At 37.5% G+C, this 25,179-nt stretch overlaps 1 protein-coding gene and 1 pseudogene across 1 annotated transcript; one reads left to right on the top strand and one right to left on the bottom strand.

Moving 5' to 3' along the window:
- The first annotated feature begins 3,741 nt into the window (after window positions 1-3,741).
- Window positions 3,742-7,138, top strand: LOC137962071 (calnexin homolog). Its single transcript, XM_068808782.1, has 7 exons — window positions 3,742-3,811; window positions 3,977-4,057; window positions 4,162-4,231; window positions 4,955-6,078; window positions 6,189-6,260; window positions 6,383-6,499; window positions 6,620-7,138. The coding sequence occupies exons 2-7, from the start codon at window positions 3,986-3,988 to the stop codon at window positions 6,758-6,760; spliced, it is 1,596 nt and encodes a 531-aa protein (XP_068664883.1). The 5' UTR covers window positions 3,742-3,811; window positions 3,977-3,985; the 3' UTR covers window positions 6,761-7,138.
- A 1,695-nt stretch (window positions 7,139-8,833) lies between these two features.
- On the bottom strand, window positions 8,834-23,322 carry LOC137963377 (pentatricopeptide repeat-containing protein At2g01510, mitochondrial-like; annotated as a pseudogene).
- Window positions 23,323-25,179: the final 1,857 nt, after the last annotated feature.

Below are 25,179 nucleotides of genomic sequence, written 5' to 3'. Positions count from 1 at the left end.
TCCCCTGTATCTCTGGTAGCTACTTTGTCTTCTATTTCCATTCCTTATGGATATAAACAGGCCATAGCACATGCGTGTTGGCAAAAGGTCATCCAAACTGAACTACAAGCGCTAGAGGAGAATCACACCTGGGACATTGTGGCTTGCCCTCCCACTATTCGGCCTCTTGGAAGTAAGTGGGTCTTCTCTGTCAAGCTGTGTTCCGATGGATCATTGGATCGGTACAAAGCCCGCCTTGTGGCCCTGGGGAACAGGCAGGAATATGGGATTGATTATGAGGAAACTTTTGCCCCAGTTGCCAAGATGACCACAGTCCGTACTATCTTAGCCATTGCAGCCTCTCAATCTTGGCCATTGCATCAGATGGATGTGAAGAATGCTTTTCTCCACGGTGATCTGCAGGAAGATGTATATATGAAGCTTCCCTCGGGTGTGTCTACATCCTCTCCCGATCACGTCTGCAAGCTACGACGTCCTTTGTATGGGCTTAAACAAGCCCCTCGGGCTTGGTTTGAGAAATTCCGTAGCACTCTTATTCTCCACCGGTTTACCCAGAGTCAGTATGATTCTTCCCTCTTTTATCATGAGTCTGTTGCAGGCATGGTCATTCTCTTGGTTTATGTGGATGACATCATCATTACTGGCACTGACTCTGGACTGATTTCCACGCTTCAGAAGGTGTTGCATGCCACTTTTCATATGAAGGATCTTGGACGCCTCACGTACTTCTTAGGGTTGGAGGTCCATCACACACTTAAAGGTATTTTCTTAAACCAACATAAGTATATTCAAGATCTTATCACACTCGCTGGGTTGGAGGACACATCTTCGGTGGCTACCCCTATGGAGGTCAATGTCAAATATCGGAAAGATGAAGGGACTCTCCTTGATGATCCGACTATCTATCGACGTCTAGTCGGGAGTCTCATCTACTTGACTACTACTCGCCCGGACATTTCCTATGCTGTTCATAAGGTCAGTCAGTTTATGGCATCTCCTCGACATCTTCATCTTGCGGCCGTTCAGCGCATCATCCGCTATCTGCGCGGCTCCCCTGCTCGTGGTTTATTCTTTCCTACTGGCTCTGCGCTACATCTGGTTGCCTACAGTGATGCTGATTGGGCAGGGTGCCCCGATACCCGTCGATCTACTACAGGCTGGTGTATGTTTTTAGGCGATGCACTAATTTCTTGGAAATGTAAGAAACAAGATCGAGTGTCCAAGTCATCTACCGAGGCCGAGTATCGTGCTATGTCTACTGCGTGTTCGGAAGTTATTTGGCTCCGTGGTCTTCTTGCTGAGCTCCAGTTTTCTCAGCCCTCCTCTACACCGCTTCATGCAGATAATACAAGTGCTATACAGATTGCAGCCAATCCGGTTTTTCATGAGCGTACCAAGCATATTGAGGTTGACTGTCACTCCATCCGTGATACTTTGGAGCGCCGGGTAATATCTCTACCGTACATTTCTTCGGATCTTCAAGTGGCCGATGTCTTCACCAAAGCATTGTCTCAATCTCGACATAATTTTTTCGTTGGCAAATTGTTGCTGGTTGACTCACCATCATCAATTTGAGGGGGGATGTTACGATATGTTAAAATGTATATTCAATGTAATTTATATTCATAATTGTTGTATAATTTGGGATATGTATATAGGGTTATTTGATTAGGCTTAATGGGATGAGGGGGTATTGTCTTGGGCCCATGGGCCATTTTGTAACAGGAAAACCTAAAAGATATATATTTAATGAAAGGGGAAAAATCTCCAACGGACAAAATTCTGGATTTCGTCGTGTGTTTCGTTTCGCTGTGAAACCAGAGAGCTACGCTCTCTCTTGTGGATGTTTGGACTGTTCCGTCAGTCCCTTGATCTTGTTTTGTCATCCCTTGGCTCGGCTTGATTATTATCTTTGATTATTTGGCAGCTTATTACTTGGTGCATAACTTCTTTATGAACTCGTTGTAGATTATTTTATATTCCTTTATTACTCTTAAGAACTTTCATTATTTAGTACTTTTTATTTGGCCCATTTCCGCAACTGCTATTTTGTTTATTTGATTGAGACATTATTTTTGAAAAATAACTCCTCGATTGTTTGCCTTGGGTTCATTATTTGCTGACTGTTATCGGCATTGGTTCGTTTGATGAATAATTTTAATTTCTTAGGAAAAATAAAGCATATGGTGACCCCGACTTCTTCATCTTACCTTTTGTTATTTGACATTCTTTCTCCTATCATCCTTTATTTGACTCTCACTTACCCTTCGACCAACCTTTTTTGGAGTATTAGTTTGGTTGGTTCTTTTATTTATATTGGTGAAGGGCATAATTATAATATTGTACTATTATCAATTATAAATAAAGCTTAAGGGGAGGGTTTGGAGACAAACCCATAACCTCATTCTTCCTCCTCTGTTCTTCCCAATGTGTTATTCTTTTTGAGGTAATCCATGAAGTCCTAAAAATTAACATGTTTTCTCGACATTGTCCTAGAAGGTCAAATTAGCTTATTACCCTCCATGTAATTAGAAAAATCATGAATTCTTATTAGAAAATAGATCATGAACTTGTAAGAGGGTGATAAAAAAGAAAAAAAACTTTGGCCAAAAATGGAAATTATGCTTATGCCCTTCTCTTTTAAATAAAATATTGACATAACTGTATACAAGATTAAACTAATAAAATTTTTACTTGTTTGCCCAGTTTTTTGTTTACCATTTAATTTTCATTAAATATAACTAGAATAGAACAAAAATTCTTATCTGATAAGGCATGTGGATAATTTTACCTGATTATCTGCTTATCTTTTATCAAATAGAAAAAAAAATTAATGGGTTTGTTCATTATTTGGCTAACCGATATACTCATTATATATAAGAGTAATCCGGTAAAATTTGATTTGAATGTATGTGTGAGAGTAAATATGATTCAAGTATCATTTTTATGGGTTATTATAATATTCTTCTATAATTTTTTTATAAATTATAATGACATTGTTTTTAGGTTTATATTTATATGATAATATGACTTATTAACTTCTATAATAATATTTCACTTGAAACTTATAGATTTTGATTATATGGCTGAATGAATGTATAAAAAAAACGTGACATCTAAGATTACCGTATTTAATTATTATCTCTGATTTTAATTATAACCCAATGGTCAACATGAAATATGTAGATTTCGTGCGACTGAGGAGGGTCCACCTCCAAGTGATCACTGTGTGTCTATCGATCATTCGCTGAAAGTACAATATCCCACGTCGATTTGTTCTTTCCTCTATCCTCATCCAGATCAGCTACTACTCCAACAACTCTTGTACGTACAATGGTTCAAGACCAACAATATTGCCCTCGTGGCACGTTTCCTTTCATGTGTTAATCGTTTCCTCGCTATGGCTACTCCACGGCCCACGGGCCACAGTCCCCCCACAACCTCCAGCCTTCGATGTGCATACGGAATGAGGGCAAATATAACTAAGAGGTAAGAAGGGTTCCGGAAATACTCCAAACTGGAGAGAAGGATCGTTATAATTTGGAGCAGATACAAGGGCGTTCTTGTCAATACAATAGTTGCTACTTCATTTCCTCAGGAAGCACGAAATTGTTCCAAGTCGAAGTTGATGATGTGTCTCATATTGATTGGTTCCAACCACGTGCCGGGCAATTTCTATTGGTGGATACCATCCCAGGCAGTCATTATATTAATGTTCCCTTCTTCTCCGCTGGAAAATATTGCAGCAGATCGTTTTGCGAAACAAAAGCCCTTGGGGTGTTTCTTTCCCATCGCTGCCGTTAATTTATCGGTGAGTGTCGCCATTTTTTTCCTCTAACGAGTTGTGTTCGATCGTCTGATTTTGTATAATGCAGCATTTCTACTACTAAGCTGTTGTATCTTTTTCTGTTCTCGATCTGAGTTAGGGTTCCACTGGTTTGGCTCACTTGAACCTCCTTTTCTGATTACCTTTCAGGGTTATGAGATGAGGAATTCGTCGAGATTCTTTCTCTTTCTGATTCCATGTCTGTTGTTTCAGCTTTGCGCTTCGGATCCGGTGAGAGTTGCCTCCTTTCAAAATTTCTGTATATATATATTGCTCATTTTGAACGAATTTGTTGCATTTTGGCATCTAAGTTGAATTTTTTTATTCTTTTCTAGATCTTTCATGAGTCGTTCGACGAGTCTTTCAAGGGGAGGTGGATTGTGTCGGAAAAGGAAGACTACAATGGTATGCCTTCAGATCTAGAAATGTCGTTTATTGGCGACGATCTTGCTTTTAAATTATTTCACTCGTTATTGGAGCCAGTGATTCTGTTTGGAGTGTTTTACACTGGATTAATATTCTGATGTTCTCTCTATCACGTTTTGATATGTCTACGTTGCTCATTTTATTTACTTTTTTTTTTATCTTCATCGTCATTCAGAGCTTTAAAACATCTATATTTTTATGAAAGCTAAAACTCAGTCGGTTGAGGGAAGGCCTTTTTACATGGCCGCTAGGGGTTACTTGTCTTAGTCGGCGGCACGGAGGTTTCGTTTACTTTGTAAATAGGGTGAGAGTGGGGAACGTCACTTACCTGACAGGGCTACGTAGGAGATAGTGATGGGAGATAGGTCTCTTAGTCTCGTTGGTTTTTCTGTCTAATTAGGGATGCGTCTGGTGTGTGCTCTATTTAAGAATATCTGTTCGGTCCTTTTATATTTTCTTGATTGATGTTCTATGCGTTTCGTGAAATCTAGATCCGTTACATAGTTGTTTTATGGAGTACGAATGCACTTGTTTCTCAAATTGTTAAGACCCTTTTAATTTGTTTATTGAAGGGTTCGGTGACCCTTCTTTTATAACGCTTTCCTGTTAGACAGGAGAAGTCCAGCCTCAGGATCTTCTTGCTTGATGCTTCATTTTGTACCATTAGGCTTTTCACTCCCGATACTTATGTTATGCTTACAGGTGTATGGAAGCACTCTAAGAGTGAGGGGCATGAAGATTATGGGCTTCTTGTCAGCGAGAAAGCAAGGAAGTATGCTATAGTGAAGGATCTGGATGAGCCCGTGGACCTCAAGGATAAGACAATAGTTCTACAGTTTGAGACCCGCTTCCAGAATGGGATGGAATGTGGAGGGGCATATTTAAAGTACCTTCGTCCTCAGGAGGCAGGATGGAAACCCAACGAGTTTGACAATGAATCTCCCTACACCATCATGTTTGGACCCGATAAATGCGGTTCCACTAACAAGGTGCATTTCATCCTCAAGCATAAGAATCCTAAGACTGGGGAGTTTGTTGAACATCACCTTAAATTTCCTCCTTCCGTTCCATCTGATAAGCTAACCCATGTTTACACTGCAATACTGAAACCTGACAATGAATTGAGGATTCTAGTTGATGGGGAGGAAAAGAAAAAGACCAATTTTCTATCTGCTGATGATTTTGAGCCTCCACTTATCCCACCTAAGACAATATCAGATCCAGATGATAAGAAACCTGAGGATTGGGATGAGAGAGCTAAGATTCCAGATCTTGAAGCTGTAAAGCCTGACGATTGGGATGAAGATGCCCCAATTGAAATTGAAGATGAGGAGGCAGAGAAGCCAGAAGGTTGGTTGGATGTTGAACCAGAGGAGATTGACGACCCTGAAGCTAAGAAGCCCGAAGATTGGGATGATGATGAGGATGGTGAATGGGAGGCACCGAAGATTGATAATCCTAAGTGTGAGTCTGCTCCTGGCTGTGGTGAGTGGAAAAGACCTATGAAGAGAAACCCGGCTTACAAGGGTAAATGGCATGCACCATTGATTGATAACCCTAACTATAAGGGTATCTGGAAGCCAAGGCAGATTCCTAACCCTGAGTACTTTGAGCTTGATAAACCTGACTTTGAGCCCATTGCAGCTCTTGGAATTGAGATATGGACGATGCAGGATGGTGTACTTTTTGACAATATTTTGATAGCTGGGGATGAGAAGACTGCAGAATCTGTCAGGGTGACTGCATGGAAGCCTAAGTTTGAATTGGAGAAGGAAACGCAGCAGGAAGAGGAAGTTGCAGCATCTGGTGGACTTTCTGGTGTTCATGTAGTACTCCTCTTGCATTGTTTTGCTACTTCTTCTCACAATTTACTCAGGACAAGTATGTTAATTGTAAAATTGGTATCTAACTGAATTTATCTTTTGTTGTATTGCAGAAGAAGGTCTTTGATGTGCTCTACCGGATTGCAGATATTCCTTTCTTAGCAGCATATAAGTTCAAGATCATTGTAAGTAGACGACATTTAGTTTCTCTTCTGTTGTCTGTTCTAAAGTCTTTGTTAGATTGTTACAGTTATCCTTCTCTTGTTGCTACATTGTTGTTTATACTGTTGTTTTTTTATGCTTTCAGGATGTCATTGAGAAGGGAGAGGGTCAGCCTAACCTTACTATTGGCATTCTTGGCTCCGTGGTTGTTGTCCTTGTAACAGTCATTTTTAGGGTTATCTTTGGTGGAAAGAAACGAGCTGTGAGTATTGGGGACTCGTATATATATATTTCCTTCCATAGTTTTATTTATTTTGCCGTTTCTAGGAATTTTGTTCTTTTTCTTTTTAATATTTTTTTAAACGGTCAATGCCTCTTACAGCCTGTTCCAGTACCGCCCAAAGAAAAGAAAAGCTCTGAAGCTGAAGGTGACAATCAAGGAACTAGTGGTGACAAGGAGGATGAAAATGAGAAGGAAGATGCTGCTGCCCCACGACCAAGGAGGTCTAGAAGGGAAACATAAAGCTACAAGTGGGAGATCCGAAATTTTGAGGAGAGTTGGTTATGTAGTCTTGATGTTAGGTGCAGGACACTAGAATGTGATTGTAAATGAGATTTTTGGTTCTGATAGAGCTTTATGCTGGTCAAAGGATGAAAAAGGACAGAACAGTTTGTGTAAGTTTCTCTGTTGAGGTTCCGGGGATTATATGTATGATCTCTTCCATTCAGCATGTAGTTGCGGTCTTGGAAGTGGAGCCAAGACTTGGGAGCATCGTCGGCTTCTTTTTCGATGCAGCTCTCCACCATAATTTCGTTTGACCCATGCTTGTGGAACCAGTTTTAACCGTAATTGTTAAATTGACTGTTTCAGTATTGATAATGGAATTATGGATCTTCTAAATCTATGATGCTAGATTTTGCCGCCTTGGACAGAAATTGATTTAGTTTATGATTGGTGGGGATTTGATTTGAGACCCGGAAATCGTGTCATTTTGGGGTTCTCTCTGCTGCCGTGAGATCCTTGCCTGTTGTCGTTTCTAAAATCGTAGGAAAAAATTGTATTCATTTTAGAATTTGGGAGGACACCTCTGCTCGTCTCTCTTACAGGTTTCCATCTTCTGCTCAAGTCTTCCAAAAAAGATTCTGCGTTGCAACGAAATCAGCCCAAGAACCCCAAGTATATTAGATATTTAACGATGGTAACTTTGATTTTGTATCTTGGCGAGTAGGAGATGGCATATGAATCTGAACGGAATAAGCTATTCCATTATACTTTATTCTGTTTATATGTAATATATGTAATATATATCTTTTCAAGACAAAACCTACCTGGAGATTAGTTAATGAGAACAACCAAGCTACCGGATTGTCTGGGATGAACTAGGATAAAACATGAAATTCGCCACATCGACTTGCAGGACAGCGTACATGTCAAGAAGTCTGAAGCCATTTATCTGTCTTCCAGATAGAATTTCTCGCTATCTATTTTTTTTTTTGCATGCTGCAGCGAGGTTAGTGATAAGCTAGGAGGTTTTGTCTCCAAAGCTTCTATAAAAAAATGCTGCATCTGGATTGCATTCAAAGAAATTTTTTATAACCACAATAGATCATCTCTTCTCAGTATTAATGCCTTCTAACTAAATTTTTTACTTTTTATGGATGCACTAATATTCATTGAACCCCAAAGATGCATGCGAATATTGAAATTAATCCATGATCGTCATTGTCATAATATCATCATCATCCTTGTTTCTAGTATGGTTAGAATCATCTTTTGCATAGTAAAAAGATCTCAAAATATAAGAAAGTTATGAACCATAGTCTACGAGATAGACATTCAACAAGTTCTCTAATGTACTTCAAATAGGTCAGCTTGTTTGGAAGTATCGGGCAACCTTGCAGAAATGGAAGACAGACAGAGGAAAGACACAGTCGAAGAGAGATATGATACATTTCATTTGTTCATGTCCGTTGTTTCTTCCATTGTGTTCCCTCTTAAGCCGGAAACCAACAAAGAAGAAATAGACATTAGAGCGCGCCAAGGGAGAACTCTAGAACAAATGCCTACGACCTCAATGGGAGATCCCTGCTCATCTGTTTGGCCTTTATTATTTGGCTTTCTTTCAGTTTACTTTTACCAGTGTGGAGGCTTCCTCAAACTTATTTGTATCATTTCCCTCTCTTTCTGAATTGATGCATCATTGATTTCTTCTATCATGTTCTTCACATAACAACCGCGCACCTTCTCCATTTTGTATTAATTGCATGTTTCAACCCAGGCATACCAGGTTTTAGAACTTTGTTAAACTTTGGAACATAAAATCTGAACTCATATAACTTGGTCTGTAATGTACCCGTTATAAAGCTTATTTTGATGATGATTGAGGGACTGGCCAGAAATATTGCAGAACCTTGAATGATGTGGATATTGTCAATTCAGTAGCATGGAAGGACTTCAATTAGGTTCCAACAATAAAACATCCATCTCCAACCTCAGGGGGATATTGTCAATTAGGTTGTTGTCCCTCCCAGTCCAAAAAATAAAGGTCATTCTCTTATTAGAGGGAAACATTCACTCAAAATTTACCTCCTTCCATCATGTAGATTGGTGCAGACACAATTTGATGAGGTGTTCCTTGATCTGGCCTTCCAATTTATGGAAATCCCTCAACTTCCAACAGTTCATCCAGTCATACCACCAGAAATCACCACATGAACAACGCCCATTCTTGAAATGATGAAACCGGTCAGGATCTTTCAACACAATATGTCGTTCAGTCATCTTAGATAAGTATTTCATATACATATGGCAGTTGCTGCACACTCCCAGGTTCTTTGTGACATGAACAGACACTTTAGCTTGGGTACTTATCAGCCCAAAAGCAACTGCCAGCATTTCACTATGTCCATGTGGAATGCACTCTCTCTCTTCATCTACATCATGGAAAGTAAAATCAGAGACAGGTTCACAACCCTCTTCTTCTGCCATAATCTTCATCAGGCCTCTAATTCCCAGTTTATTGCCTCTGACTTTGGGTAAGTGACATCGCCCACCCCAAACACGTGCGCCTTATTTTGGATCTGAATCCAGCTATAAGCCTTTCTTGTCATTAAACCATATCAATAATCGTCTCTCTTAGCCTGGTTATTCACATTAAACCATATCAATATTTGTCTCTCTTAGCCTGTTAACCATATCCCATTTCCCAGTGGCAGCATAAACATTTAACAGCATTACATAGTTGTCTGCATTCAGAGGTTCTAGTTCAGTTAGTGTCTATGTGACACACTTTCCTATTATCAGATTCTGATGGATCCTGCATCCCTTAAGAAGAGAGCTCTCTGCACTTGCACGTACCATTCTATTTGGTACTTCTGTATGAATACCTGAGCTTCTGTCAACTGTCCTGTCCGACCTAGAAGATTGACCATGGAAACCAAGTGCTCTAACTTGGGATACCTTATGCAATTAAAGTAAAAAATACCTTCCTCTACCATTCGAGCAGTTTGACATGCATGGAGTCCAGCAGTGTAAGACATCTCATCAGGTTCTATCTTCAAGGCCTCCATTTCATGAAAGAGTTGAATTCCAAGCTCTCCTTGACCATGCAAGCTGTAGCCGAGTATCATAACTGTTCAGGAAACGACATCTTTCTCAGTCATTCTATCAAAAATTGCTGAGAATGATCGAGTGCATCCTGATTTCATGTACATGTCCAAAAAGGCATTCTGAACTGTCAGATTCAAGTCAATTGCAAGCCTTATAATGTGGCCGTGAATCTCTTTCCCATGCTTACTTGCAGATAATCTTGCACAAGCAGGAAGAATACTATCAACAGCAAATGAATCAGCTTTTATCCTCTCTGCATACATTAATCTAAGTAATTTGAAACCTTCATTAAATCCACCATTTTGCACATACCACTAATGATTACTGTCCAAGAAACGGTCTCTCTGTGGCATTCCATAAAAAAATAGATCGAGCCTCTTCAGTATTTCCAAAATCAAAATGCATTTTCACTAGTGCATTACCAACCAACAGATCAAATTCAAGTCCCCTTTTTCTGGCGATTTCATGAACGTTTCTACCATGGCTAGCTGATTTTAACTGCCGGCAGGCTTTAACAGTGGAAACTAAAGCAACTGAGTCAATGTTGGTGCCCGAACTCACCATCCGATAGAAAACTTCTAACGTTGATTCATATTGATTCTCCATCGCATACAACCGAGATAGCAAAGTCCAAGACACCAAGTTTTTGTTAGACATCTTATCAAATACTCGTTTTGCAGTCTCAGGGCCATCACACTGCCCGTACATTGTCATAAGAGAGGTGACCACAAAGTCGTCCATAGCGAAACCCAATTTTATAGCGAGGCCATTAATTGATTTTGCATAAGAAAAACTACCTACAAGGCATTTCGTCAAACAATTTCCGAGTGCGAGCCAGTAGACAGAACCTCAGCGAAGTGTCTGACTCGAGTTCGGATCGTTCCTTGAGGTGACTAGGATGCGACAGATAAAGATGGCGACTTTTGTTTTGCTCGGCCTGTTGGTGGGGTTATGGGAGGGGGAGAAGCTTCGAATCAGGCCAGGTTGAATGAGGCTGCAATGGGGAGGGGAGCACTTGTGACTCTTTCTTCGATACGCTCCTCTGGTAGCCTCGTTTTAATGGATAAATTCGTTTTCTTCCCCGCTTAATCGATGAAGCCGAAGTATGCAATTCAATTTCTTCAACGGACACACCTCTGATAGGCAATTGGGAAGTTCAAATTTGCCCCGAGGTGTCGCCTTCGAGCCTTTGGCCTGTGTCCACGGATATGATCGACCGGTCTCATTGTTCTCACTTCTGACAATGTTCGTTAAATTCTCATCAGTCCTCAGTACACTGCATTACAATATATTGTATTATTAGTATCATAATAAATAATAAAATTAATAAGACTAAATAATGAGCGTAATAAAAATAAAAATAATCCATATATTAAATAATAAGATTAATATATTAAAAATTTTCACGTTGTTAATTTTCAAGTTCCCATAGCTTTTAATGTCTTCAACTTTAAGGTGCAAGAGAGAAAGAACAAGGAGAAAAAAAGAGGGAGAGAAGAATGGAGCATGTTGAGGAGAAAAGAAGAGAAATGGATTAGGGTAATAAATTGGTCTTAATCCTCCCCCTTAAACTTTATTTATAAGTGCCAAAAATACAAAAATTATAAGTGTACCTTTCACCTTAATAGGAGTGAATAAAAGATAAAGATCATAGGATAGTCACATCAATGACACCTAAATTTGTCTATATCTTCTAACACTTCCCCTTAAGCTGGTGGTGAGAAGTCATCATATATCCCCAACTTGGTGCATGATATAGAGAGAACTTTTTGGTTAACTGATTTTGTGAATATATCAACAAGTTGCCTGTGAGACGAGACATGTTTAAGATAAATAATACCTGCTTGCAACTTTTTTGTCACAAAGTGACAGTCTACTTCGATATGCTTTGTTCTCTTATGAAAGGCCAGGTTGAAAGCAATGTGCATTGCAACTTGATTGTCACAGTGGAGTTTCATCAGACATTCTTTGTTGAATCCCAACTCTACTAGAAGAGATTTAATTCATATGAGTTCGCTTACTGCATGTGCCTTGACTTTATATTTTGCTTCTGCACTGGATCTTGCAACTATATTTTATTATTTACTTTTCCATGTAATAAGGTTGCCTCCAAGTAGAGTACAATACCATGAAGTGGATTTTCTATCATTTGGGGATCCATCCCAATCTGCATCGACAAAACTTTCAATATTGAAATGACCATGACATTTATATAGAAACCCTTGTCCTAGTGCCTTTTTTAAGTACATCAAAATTCTCTCCAATGCCTACCAATGAGAAATTTGAGGTTTATGCATATATTGACTGACAACACTAGCTGCAAAAAAAATATTTGGTCTAGTTATAGTGATTTAGGGGTGTATTTATATTTGTATATGTATCCATAGGGGTGTCAGTAGGGCGATATCCCATCATTCTTGTTTCTTTGAGCAAGTCAAACACATATTTCCTTTGAAATAAAATAATGTCATGTCTGAGCTGAAGAACTTCAATACCAAATTACTTAAGGAGTCCCAAGTCTTTTGTCATGATTCACTACATATCTTATGTTTGTCTTGATTGATGATTTCAATATTACTACCTATAAAAAAGATATCATCCATGTACACAAGTAGGATCACACCTTTATTGGTATGCTTGACAAATACAGAATAGTCTACAGAGCACCTTGTGAACCCAAATCGAAGCATAGCTTGACTAAACTTACCAAACCAAGCCCACAAAGACTGCTTTAGACTATATAAGGATTTTGTAAGTGGCATACCAACTCCCTCTCAACCACATATCCAAGTGGTTATTGCATATAAATCTCCTCCATAATATCGCTACCGAGGAAGACATTCCTCACATCAAGCTAAAAAACAAGCCATCAAGAGTTTGCAGCAAGAGATAATAAGATACGTATAGAGTTGAGTTTGGCGACAAGTGAATTTTTTTCTCATAGTCAACTCCATAACACTTAGTATAGCCTTTGGCCATGAGTCGGGCTTTAAGGCGAGCCAAAGAGCCATTCAGATTATGTTTTATAGTGGAGACCCATTTACAACCCACCGACTTTTTTATCGGATGGAAGGGGAACAAGTCGTCAGGTATGATTCTCATAGAGGGTTGTCATCTCTTCAACCATCACTGTTTCCATCTTGGATGTTATAGGGCCTCCTGATAGGACCGAGGAATAGAAATAGAAGAAATAAAGGCAAAAAATTGATAGCAAGATGAGGATAACCGATGAGTCGTTAAAAAATGGGTGATGAGGTGAGAGGTAGATGGTTGTGTGCATAGGATCTTTTCGAAGAGTGATCGGTCGAGTATCAAGTGGAGGACCAAAAATATGAGGAGAAAGAGAACTTAAGTAAGAGAGGTCTGAAGACTCTACAAGTGTAGTGTCAGCCAATGCTTCAAGGGGCAAAACAAATGTGTCATCATGACCATCAACTGTTGAGTCATTGAACAACACAAAAGGCTTAGGAAATTCATTACCTGCAGAGAAACCAGGTGGGGCACCAGTGGATGAATAAAATGGTTGTTCGTCAAAGAATGTCGCATTGCTAGAGACAAACATTTTTTTGAGAGAAGGATTGTAACAAACGTATCCTTTCTGAGTGCAATAGTATCCTAAAAGGATACAATTAATTACCATCAGATCCAATTTAGTAGTATGCATGGATGTAATATGAAAAAAACAAGGACAACTAAAGACTCTCAAAGGAAGGGAAAGCATCTCATCACTAGGAAAAAAATGAGAGTATGGTGTCTTATTACCAAGTACCGAGAAAGGCAACCTGTTAATGAGAAAACAAGTCTTAAGGATGGCATGTGGCTAGTAGAAGTGACGCACATGCATATGGTGTAGAAGAGCTCAGGTAATCTCAAGGAGGTGTTTATTCTTTCCTTTTAGCCACACCATACCATTTTGTTGTGGTCTGTAGACATAAGAAGCTTGGTGAAAGATTCCTTTATCCCTGTAAAAGATTGGAAGTCTCCTGATAATATTTCTTGGGCATTATTTAAGCAAAATACCTTCAAGGTAGTATTGAATTGAGTAGATACCATGACACAAAAAGATTTGAAAGTAGGTAATACCTTTAATCCATCTTTAAGTAAGAACAACCATGTAACTTGAGAGAAATCATCAACAAATGTAATATAGTACTTTGAACGGGAAACATTAGAAATGTTCAATGGTCCCTATACATCAATATGAACTAAAGAAAAAGGGAGAAACACCTTTAGTTTCACCTCGAGGGGAGTAAGTACTCTACTGGTGTTTACTTACTAAACAATCTTTATAGTTTAGACTGGAAATGAAATATTAGGAAAGAAACATATGTTTGAGAGACTGCAAAGATAGACGATATACTCTATTGTGCCACTGAAGAGTTGTATGCTAAGAGCTGGATGTAGTTGTGATTGCTGATGAATTGAGATAGTAAAACTCCTCTGTTCACGGCCTCCACTCATCTCATATTTTGTCTGTAGATCCTAATAAACACACGAAGTAGGATAAAAGGTAATGGAACTATTAATTTTTTTTGTTAATTGACTAACACAAAAGATTTAAAGGAAATTTAGGAACAAACAAGATATCTTGTAAAGGAAGGGTAAGTGTAGTAGATGTGAACTCCACCCTACACATCTTGATTTCGGATCCATCTGCTGTAGAAGCAAAGTTGTTAGTCAAACAAGGAGAGATGGAACTCAAAGTGATTGTCATTACTTGTCAGGTATTCGGAGGCCCCAAAATCAATAATTCTGGATGGAGAAGGTGAAGTAGCTACAACCATACCTATTATAGTACTAGCAGCAGAAGGAGAAAGCGAAGAAGCCTTGTTTGGGGAGGATTGGTTTGTGGTAGGGACCATCATATGCTTTATCTTCTGAAGTAATTCAAATTGTTCTTCATAAACAATCTTGATGTGGGTAGACATCATATGCTTCGTCTTCTGAAGTAATTCAAATTCCTCTACGGAAACAATCTTCTAGCTTAGTGGTTCTTCAGAGCCATTGTAGACAAAACTTTTGAACTAACCGCAATTATATTAAGTTGACAACATTACAGTCAGATCAAGAAGAGAATACCTACGGTCTTAAGTAATACACTCTGCAAGCAATGATAATCAACCAAATATTTCTTTCTTCACATGCAATAGTATGGTTATAAGAAACCATAGAGCTTGACTGATGGTCTTTGTCTTCGATAATAATGTTTCAACTTGAGAGACGAATGCAAGATAAGTAATATCTTATTGCTGTAATAAGGAGCTTGATATTAGTATCTCAGAGAAAATAAATATTGTTGTTGTAACTTCTAGAGAGCAACTACACATCTCTGAAACATAAGTACAACTACAATAAGAAGGTATGATATTTTGTTGTTGTGATGAGCTTCTTATACGAGTTCAATCGAGCAACATGTAATTGGTTTCTTGTTAAGACCACTGTTGAAACGAGAGGAAGGTAGGATACTTTAACTTCTCAAAAAAATTGGACTTAGTGCTGAGTGCTGGACCTGAGGGCTGCCGCAAGGATTTCTCAAAAAATAGAAGGGTGATTAAATCAGTAATGAATGTTGCTTCCACTCTTATTGTATTAGTAATTAATCCAGACACCAAGCTAGTGAGCTGTAACGAAGAGCCAACCATATCAAACTAGTTGGTTAGCTGCCAATGACTGAATCAAATATGTTTCCTGTTTCTGAATGTGCTCCACCTTACTACTATTGAGACTGACATCTTAGAGATATAACTACGGAACTAGAACAAGTTTTAAAACTGAGCTTAAGGCATGAAGCAAGAGGTAAGAGCAATATGTAAATACTTTCCTCATATCGAGCAACAACAAAATAAAGGTAAGTCTTGTTTTGGTAAGTGCATATCTTAGAAGTAGGAAGTATGTTATGGTCTTGGGTTAAATACCTATGCCTTCCACACCTAACAAGCCGGTCATTTGGGTAGTATTGGCTAGGTATTTAACATTCGGTATCAGAGCGAGCTCTCACGTCGTGAGTTCGAATCCCGGCGGGCGCGACCCAAGCGACAGACGTGACCCAAGCGAAAGTGTCGACCTAGAGGCTGGATTAAAATTACTGGTAGGTCCACAAGGTGGGTTGGGCCGCCATGGACGTCGGCTCGTGAAGGTGGGTGTGATGTTATGGTTTTGGGTTAGTACATATGTCTTCTGTTCCTAACAGGTCGGGTAGTATTGGCTAGGTGCTTAACAAAGTATCTTTAGCTTGATCAAGATATAAGTTTATTATAGGAAAGTTTCTAGAAATATAAATCTCAAATATTTTACCTGGGATAGTTTCTAGATTGTGTTTATTAAAAATAAAAACTTTCTAATGATAGATCTTGACTTAATAAACAACACCTTTGAATAAGGAATTGTTTCCAAAAAGAAGATACATCATACCAAGATGCCAAATTCAGATAGGCTTCAGAAAAAAAAAAAACTCAATCTATAGGAGTTTAGGGTTTAAAGTTTTTTTAGATCTCTGAAGCTCAAACAAAAACTTTGCATGCAAAAAAGAATCAAGAAAGAAAAAAATTCCTGCAATTCAAGCAAGTATATGAAAAAAACTTCATCTAGTAGTAATAGATTAAACTTTTGTTTTTTCAAGCTTAATATCATCAACAAGCCATACATTAGCAAAGTTTTCTTGAAAAGAAGAAACCAGAGAAGCCAATGGCATCACAACAACAACATGAACCCGAAACTGAAATACGTTGCATCAACAATAGAAACCGAGTGATGAGCAATCAATACCTTAGGTTGGATCATGAAGGATTAAAAAAATGGATTCTATGCACGAAAGTAGCAAAGGATCATGTCTTCCAAAGATAATGTGTCAACAACCAAAAAAAAATAAAAACTTATCTGACTCCAAGTTCGACTACTCTATTAACACCACTATACCGAGTTTTGGCACTTTGTACTCAATCGAACGATAGCAAGCAGAAAATCTTGAAATCACTGCTCTAATACCATGTTGATTTCCAGGATCTATAGCTTTTAAGCTCTTCAACTTTAAGGTAATGAAGAAGAGAAGGAAGAAGGAGAAGAAGAGAGAAGGAAAAAAGATGACAACCAAGATGAGGGAGAGAAGAATGGAGCATTTTGAGGAGAAAAGAAGAGAGAAGGATTAGGGTAATGAATTTGTCCTAATCTTTACCTCTTAAGCTTTATTTATAGATACCAAAATATAAAAATTACAAGTGTACCCTTTCACCTTAGTAAGAGTAAATAAGAGGCAAGATCATAGGGGTAATTACATCAATGTCACACACGTTAATAATTATTAAAGATTTATTATTAAAGACATAACCTAGTTATGATTAATATAATCCAGTATTTTAGTTTTTATTATTTATTATTAATAATTATTGAAGGTTTCATAATGATAATTAAATTCTAAAATTTCTTCTCGGCATGCTAATGTAGACCATGGGGCTTCAGAATTTGGTCTTAAATTTTTTTGTGCATACTGATATGTTCGAAGTCTAGTTCCTTTAATAAGAAAAAAAAACAAAAATGAAGAAACTAAAAGCATAGTAGAAGAATACATAAGTAGTAAAATTAAGAAACAAATCAGAAATGTTGGAGAAATGTCTGTGGTTCATAATGGAAAAAATTATTTGGAAACATGTGAAAACTGAAACAAGCAACAAAAGGGCTAAACTAAATAGAACAAATAGCGAAATTTCCAATACCAATTATGGTCATGCTAGTGCACGCTGAGGGAAAGTAAAGTGAATTTGAATTCACTCTAACTTACCCAAAATCGTTAGTGCATGTCCAAGAAGTGAAAGTGAAAGCGAATGACCTATGTAATTCACTTTAACTCGTTCCCATGTAAAACGAGTGAAAGTGAAATCCGAGGGTTCAACTTTCATAAAGATATTTTAAAATTTTAAAAGTTAGAAAAAATTGTTGAAGTTTTAAAAAATCTTATTTGTCGGTGCGTGTTTTATTATGTTCTTTTTATTTTAATAATTTATTATATATATATTAACTAATAAAAAATTCTAATCAATTTAATACCTTTCATTATCAATTTAATATATTTTCAAAACTTAAAAATATTTAAAAAATTAATCTTTTTTAAATATTTTTATCATTACATGTTTTATTACCTTCTAATTATGTAATAAAATATAAATTTTATATATTAATTAGTAAAAATTAATTTAATGAACACCTTTAATTTGATTACTCTAGTCAACCAACCATAAAAAGAAATCTTCTTTAACTTAAAACTATATAACATAATATAATAAGCGCTCATGGAGAAATCATAAAAGACTCATTTCGTCCATTTCCATACATCTACATTTTTGCAAATGCGTATTCTGCCTAACGTGAAACATATTTGTTGGTTATCAGGACTCCATAAATTTAGCTAAAGGAGAAAAAAATGAAAGAAACCCATTGGGAGAAAACTGGAAGAAGAAGGGTTATGGAATTGATTATACATAACCCTTCCTTGAAGCATTATTTATAGATTTATGAAACTACTATATTATAATAATACCCCTGAACTTAGAGTTTGGAGTTTAGGGTTTTAACCCTGGAACTTTAACTTAATTACATCAATGCCATCTCTATGAGATGACCCTTTATTTACCATTCTGCCATCAATGTATGTGGGCCTATAGGCCTTCTCCTTGATTTGTGGGCCTTGAGCCCATCTTCTAATACGCTTTGATATGTGGGCCTTCCTTGGTCGTGTGAGCTTGGGCCCTGTCTTCCAACAATATTGAATCACATCAAAAGCCTTGAAAAATAAATAAGCTTTGGAGAGGCATTTTCTAAATTTCACCTTGATTACAAATACTTTCATGGTTGTTTAAACTTTTAGTAACACGAAAGCATGTAATGAGGGTTATGTCAGAGTGGTTCCGTCCACAAATACTTACAAATGCGCCTTATGTCAGAGTGGTTCCGTCCACTCTTGTAGGCGGTAGCTTTCCGCTCCTAATAGATCGGTCTTTTGGGTGTATTGGCTAGCCGCTGTCATGGTATCAGAGCTGGGCATGCCACGTCCCGCATTCGAATCCCGTGAGAAGCGGTCAAGAATGAGCGGGGTGGGTGTCAGAGTGGTTCCATCCACTCTTGTAGGCGGTAGCTTTCCGCTCCTAATAGATCGGTCTTTTGGGTGTATTGGCTAGCCGTTGTCACCTTATCCCAAAGATACACTAAGTTCTCTCATTTATGCCTTTTCCCCCCTAGATTCATAAACCATAAATGAAAATTTCCTCTCTTATCGTTTTCCGTAGAGCCTTAAAAGCACACCTCTAGATACCAACTCCCAACCGTCTTCAATATGAAACCTCTGAACTTCCAAAAAGTACCTGCAAAATCATAAACAAAAGCTAAGAGAAATTTCCCAAAGCAGCAACAGAAAAATTAAGAATTTTCCTATACTAAAGACTCTTAACATCAACATCACAATAGAGGTCACTAGAGCATTCCCGAGCATAATATATATAAAAAAAAACAACTCCAAAAATCATTCATACCTGTACAATGTTTGTTTTGTTCTTGCAACCTCTATACTCAAATGAGTTCTTTTTAAGGTTTGCAATGGCAATCAACAACTGACATGAAACATAATTGCATAAAGTTTAACCTATCAACTGCTAGGCTTCAACATTTTCTAGCTTTATGCCCTGGTTGTTTACATCTACCACAAACATGTCAGAGTGGTTCCGTCCACTCTTGTTAGAGTTTGTGGTCTGAGTTAGGTACTTGGCTTTCCGCACCTTAAACGGCTAGTCTTTTCGGGTTGTATTGGCTAGGTATCTGACTCAGAACTTCGTAGTTAAGCGAGCCTGGGTGAGAGTAATTCTAGGATGGGTGACCTCTTGGGAAGTACTCTTGCCTAGGACTTTGACATGGTATCAGAGCTAGGCACGCCACGGCCCGCGTTCGTATCCCGTGAGAAGCGGCTCCAGAATGGGCGGGGTGGGTGTCAGAGTGGTTCCGTCCACTCTTGTTAGAGTTTGTGGTCTGAGTTAGGTACTTGGCTTTCCGCACCTTAAACGGCTAGTCTTTTCGGGTTGTATTGGCTAGGTATCTGACTCAGAACTCCGAAGTTAAGTGAGCTTGGGCAAGAGTAATTATAGGATGGGTGACCTCCTGGGAAGGACTCTTGCCTAGGACTTTGACAAAACATAACTACCACGTTCTCCTCTATCTATCTTTGTACGTATATGAACTAAACGTGGTCGACTAGGTTACCTCCTTGCAATAGGTGGAACAACTCATGAACTCGTATTAGACCAATAAAGTCTATCTTTAGGAGGATAGAATCCAATTGCATATATTTGGCTATTGTTAAGTTCGAAAATTTCACTCTTATAAGTTACCCTTGTTTTTTCTTTATATTGTGGGGTGGGGGGGTTCCGCTATTAGGGATTCGTGATTATCATCAATGAGAAGGAACTAGAGTTGTAGCCCAAGAGAGGTTAGAGAAAACACCTGTAAGTATGTGTGATTTCTCTTGTAAACTATTTCATCTTTATAGTGGATAAATGTAGTGGCGGAAAACATAACGTAGTCTCACCTTGAGGCGAACCTGTATAAATCTTGTTGTTTTTCATGTTTGCTTTTCCTTTCTTCCACGATTATGATTATTGCTCTCGTTAGTTTGGAATTAGGTTTTCTAACATCTATATGCCTCTATTTTATACCAAGGACCACACAATTGATGAAAATCATAATTCATTTTTCCACACACTACAATGGCATGGACACAAAGATTTTTTTTATATTTGAAGGTGGGTGCATGTACATGTCATATTCTCCAAATCAAACCGCCTGAAGTTTTAGCCCGAGAGAGGTTAGAGAAAATACCCGTAAGTATGTGCGATTTCTCTTGTAAACTTTTTCATCTTTATAGTGGATAAATGTAGTAGCAGAAAACATAACGTAGTCTCACCTTGAGGCGAACCTGTATAAATCTTGTTGTTTTTCATGTTTGTTTTTCCTTTCTTCCACGATTATGATTATTGCTCTCGTTAATTTGGAATTAGGATGTCTAATTTCTAACATCTATATGCCTCTATTGTATACCAAGGATCACACAATTGATAAAAATCATAATTCATTTTTCCACACAGTGCAATGGCATGGACACGAAGATTTTTTTTTTATATATTTGAAGGTGGGTGCATGTACATGTCATATTCTCCAAATCAACCTGATAAGACTTTTCCTGAACCACATAGATTTCATACACACCATTATGATACTAACATACCCGATATTCTCTTGCTTGATCCACCTTATTTCTCAAAGAACAATAGAGGGAGTACAAAATGATGACATTTTTCCTACAATTTCATGTCATTTCACAAAAAAATTATTTAATATATAAAAAATTGATACCACCAATGCTTGAATTGGAAGACTTCTAGCACCTTTCAGAATACTTTTGAAGCTCTCAGACATATTGGTGGTCATCACACTAAAGCGAGTATTGCCATCATGTGCGAGTGACCAAAACTCGAGACTCAATTCTCCGTCTGTCAGTAATTCCTTTGCCCGCTCACTCTATTGCCCAATCAACTCCATTATATGATCAAATTTGATAATATTTGTCTTCTTTGTTATAGACCATATGCGAGCAATCAAAGTATCATTTTTGAACATCTTCTTGAAATTGGCAACTATATGAAGCACACAAAAACGATTAAAACATCCTATAAGTGGAAATTGTCTTTGAACTGCCCTTATCAAACCCTTTTGACGATCTAAAGTTAGAGTAAAGGGTCTTCTTCCTAGAATAACAAAACTATCTAGACAAACTAAAACCCATTTCCAATTACTTTGATTTTCTGATTCAACAATAGCAAAAGTTAAAGGAAAAAAACCATTGTCCCCATCAAGAGTAGTAGTAATCAACAGACATGCAAGATATTTTTCATATAAATGTATTCCATCAACACTAATAAGGGGTCTATAGTATTGGAACCCTACAATGGATGGCCCAAATGCCCAAAATACATTTGTCCATTACTTAGATTTAAACATCCTCATGGCCAAATTCATCACAACGCAGCATATGTTCATTACTTAGATTCAACTCTTTTATTGCATTTAAAAATTGTGACAACAAATTGTATGAATCAGCCCATTCACCATCAATTGCTTTCAAAGCCTAGTATTTTTCTCTCCATGCTTTCTCATATGGGACATAGAGGTGATATTTATCTTTCATGATCAAGTGAATATCATCAAGAGTCCAAGTAAATTTTGTCCTCACAGTTGGCATAACGACTTTACAAATGAAAGATGATGTACTTTGTTGATTATAACGACGAATGGAAGTATTATCACATGTGTGATCTCCACCATACTTTCTTATCTTAAATTGATGAATCCTTTGATCGTATAATGCAAAAACACTCCTTGGACAACCATCACTTACACATTTAATTTTATAATCATAATTGCTAGACCTCAATTTCTTGTACTCGACATGTCTTTCAATCGACCATTTTTTGAAATAAAATTGCATTTGGGACTTATCCTCAAATATTTGACCCGTTGATATCATTTGATATTGAGTTTGAAATATTTATTATTTTAAGAACATCATTGTTACATCTAGTATTAACCTCCCAGGCATCTTCATATATATTTGGGTACCCAGTTCTATCTATTTCTTCAACTCTGTTATTATGAACCCTGACTTCCAATATCTCATCCCTCTCATGGTAAATAGAAATTGACATATTTCTATTAACATCATGCTCAATATCTTCTAAATCAATATCATTATCACTAAAACTATCACTATCATCATGACTAACAATCCTAAATACACACAACAATAAACACAAAAATTTGGGTAGGGATATCATAAACATCACACATTTAACAACGAAGGGGTATATGAAATTACATGGGAGAAGATGTTCCCCCCTCAGATAGTGATGCAATAGGCAAGGGGTTCAAAAACCCACTTCACGCCTTTGTGTATTAAACATATATAGATAATAGTTAGTACTTAAAAACAAGTCATGTTAACTCATTAGAATTTATATCATAAATATACAAATATAATATTTACTCTGTGTTACCATATCTACATGTTAATTCTTGGGGATAGGATGTTTCACCAATGAAGTCTCAATTCCTCGTGCCTTCCCTTCCACTGCTCTTTGTCTTAAAACCTTATTTTCCAAGTAAATCTCAATCATAGATTAATTACTTGAAGCAAACTCAAATAATTTTGTCAAATCATGATCATGTTCCACATTAAAGATAATAAAACTTCGTGAGAAAATGGAATTTTGGCCTTAATAATCATTGGGTGAGTATCACCATCCCACCCTGTGACTCTGTACATCATTACTAACTCACTAAAATTAGTCAAAATTGTAATCCTTTTGATTTGTCATTGACCTCTGTCATAACTATCAAAATATACAGACTTCTCTTTCAATGAAGAACACAACAACTGACGTCATATTATCTACATAATCTACATACATTAGTCAGAGTCTCTTTATGCAAAAAACTGCCTAACTCCTAATTTTTATAACTACTCCTAAAAATGCAAAAACACATCTAAGTCCAAATTCACTGAACACCCATGGTAGAGCCCCAAATGACTTCACAGTCACTACGAACCATACCTTGTCAGTGATGGGGGTTAGGTTTTCATTGGCAAATGGACGCCAGTGCAAACGACTCAACCTAGTTTGAATTGGACTCAACCCACCCTCAATTACTCAACCTATTCTTAATCAAACTCTCTACCCGTCCTAGTAGCTAGGGACACATGGAAACACAATAAAACATAAAAAAAAAATGTGGTGGAAATTTATAACACCAGAATCTCCTCACCACATGATAAGATCATTCCATAGCACTTCAACAATATTTCTAGTATTTAAAAATTAATTAAAACAATTCCATGGCAAATGATTAGTCCTAACAATGCAAAACACACATAAGTTCAAATTCACTGAACACCCTAGGTAGAGCCCCATATGACTTATCAGTCACTACGAATCATACCTTGTCAATGATGGGGGTCAGGATTCCTTGGCTAATAGACCTCCGTACAGGTGACTCAGCCTTGTTTGAATTAGACTCAACCCACCTTCCATTACCTAACCTACCTTTAATCAGACTCAACCCACCCTTGGTTAACCATCCTACTCTTAATCAGGCTTTGTACCCATCCTAGTAACTAGGGAAAACACAAGAAAACATAAACAAAAAAAAACCCATGTGGTGGATATTTATAACACCCGAAATCTCCTCACCAAATGGCATGATCATTCCATGACCCGTTAAATTTATTTAACAATAACTAGCAACTGAAAATCCTGTAAATCTGATCTCAATAGAGTAAATTAAAATTCCATAAATATGAAATCGATGGAGGGCATAGGGTTGAGGATTTAGGGCACATGGCATAAGATTTAGGGTTTAGGATAGAGCATTTACATTCAAAATCATCATTATTGAATAATTTGCTAAAATTACCAAAATAAATACAACATTCAATGGCATAGAAATCCATAAACTAAAATACAAAAAATTAATAAATGCAAAGATCAATTCAATCAAGTTTTAATTAAACTTAGTAATAACTTTAATTTCAGTCACAATTTAATTTATTTGTAATTGACAGAAATATCATTAGCAAAAATTCACAAATTGAACAGAAAATCACACAAAAAATCAATACATTAGTTAAATACTTAAATTAAAATTAATATGATAATTAAATACAATAGTTAGAGTTAATTAACAAAAACCCTAAAAAATTATCCTGCTAAAACCGCTTATGAAATTCGGGTTTGGAGGGTAAGTATGGCTTTGGTTCTGAGAGTGGCGGCAACGAGAGGATGAAATGATAAGGTATTAAGAGAGGGGGCGCCAAGAGAAGTGATAGGCTTTGAATTTGAGAGTGGGAGCAATGAGAGGATGAACAGAGGGGGAACAGAGAAGAAGGGTGAGAGATGTGGCTGAGACAAAGATTGGGTTGAGAGGAAGAGAGGGTGGTAGAGAGGGGGGAGTCGAGGGTGAGGCCGAGCAACATCAGCAGGGGAGCAGTGGCAGAGCGGCGTTAGTAGGCGTGGCAAGAGGGCGAGAGGAGTGCCGAGAGGGAGTGAACGAAAAAAATAAGAGGGTTGATAGAGGGCTTATGTGGAGCATGATGACATGTCATCCTGCATGGAGGATGTCATGGCTTATCAATGACATGTCGTTAGACTCTTCAGGTGCGGATGTGGCACCACGTAAGCGATCAAAGCTTACATGTCACCTTTGACTGTACACTTTTTGCAGTTGATCGATCAAAGTTGGGTATT

The sequence above is a fragment of the Aristolochia californica genome, unplaced genomic scaffold (genome assembly GCF_029961685.1).
Source record: "Aristolochia californica isolate CCGP_79_NKW_82.1479 unplaced genomic scaffold, dmAriCali1.0.hap1 SCAF_4, whole genome shotgun sequence".
Lineage (NCBI taxonomy): Eukaryota > Viridiplantae > Streptophyta > Magnoliopsida > Piperales > Aristolochiaceae > Aristolochia > Aristolochia californica.
Note: the sequence above shows the minus strand (reverse complement) of the source record. Positions and strands in the feature narration are given on the sequence as shown.

Excerpts from the sequence above, each read along its gene's own strand:
- LOC137962071 (XM_068808782.1), top strand. The coding sequence starts at position 3,986 with ATGAGGAATTCGTCGAGATTCTTTCTCTTTCTGATTCCATGTCTGTTG. Across the intron at positions 6,079-6,188 it reads GTGGACTTTCTGGTGTTCAT|AAGAAGGTCTTTGATGTGCT; the intron begins GTAGTACTCCTC and ends GTTGTATTGCAG. Across the intron at positions 6,500-6,619 it reads TTGGTGGAAAGAAACGAGCT|CCTGTTCCAGTACCGCCCAA; the intron begins GTGAGTATTGGG and ends TGCCTCTTACAG.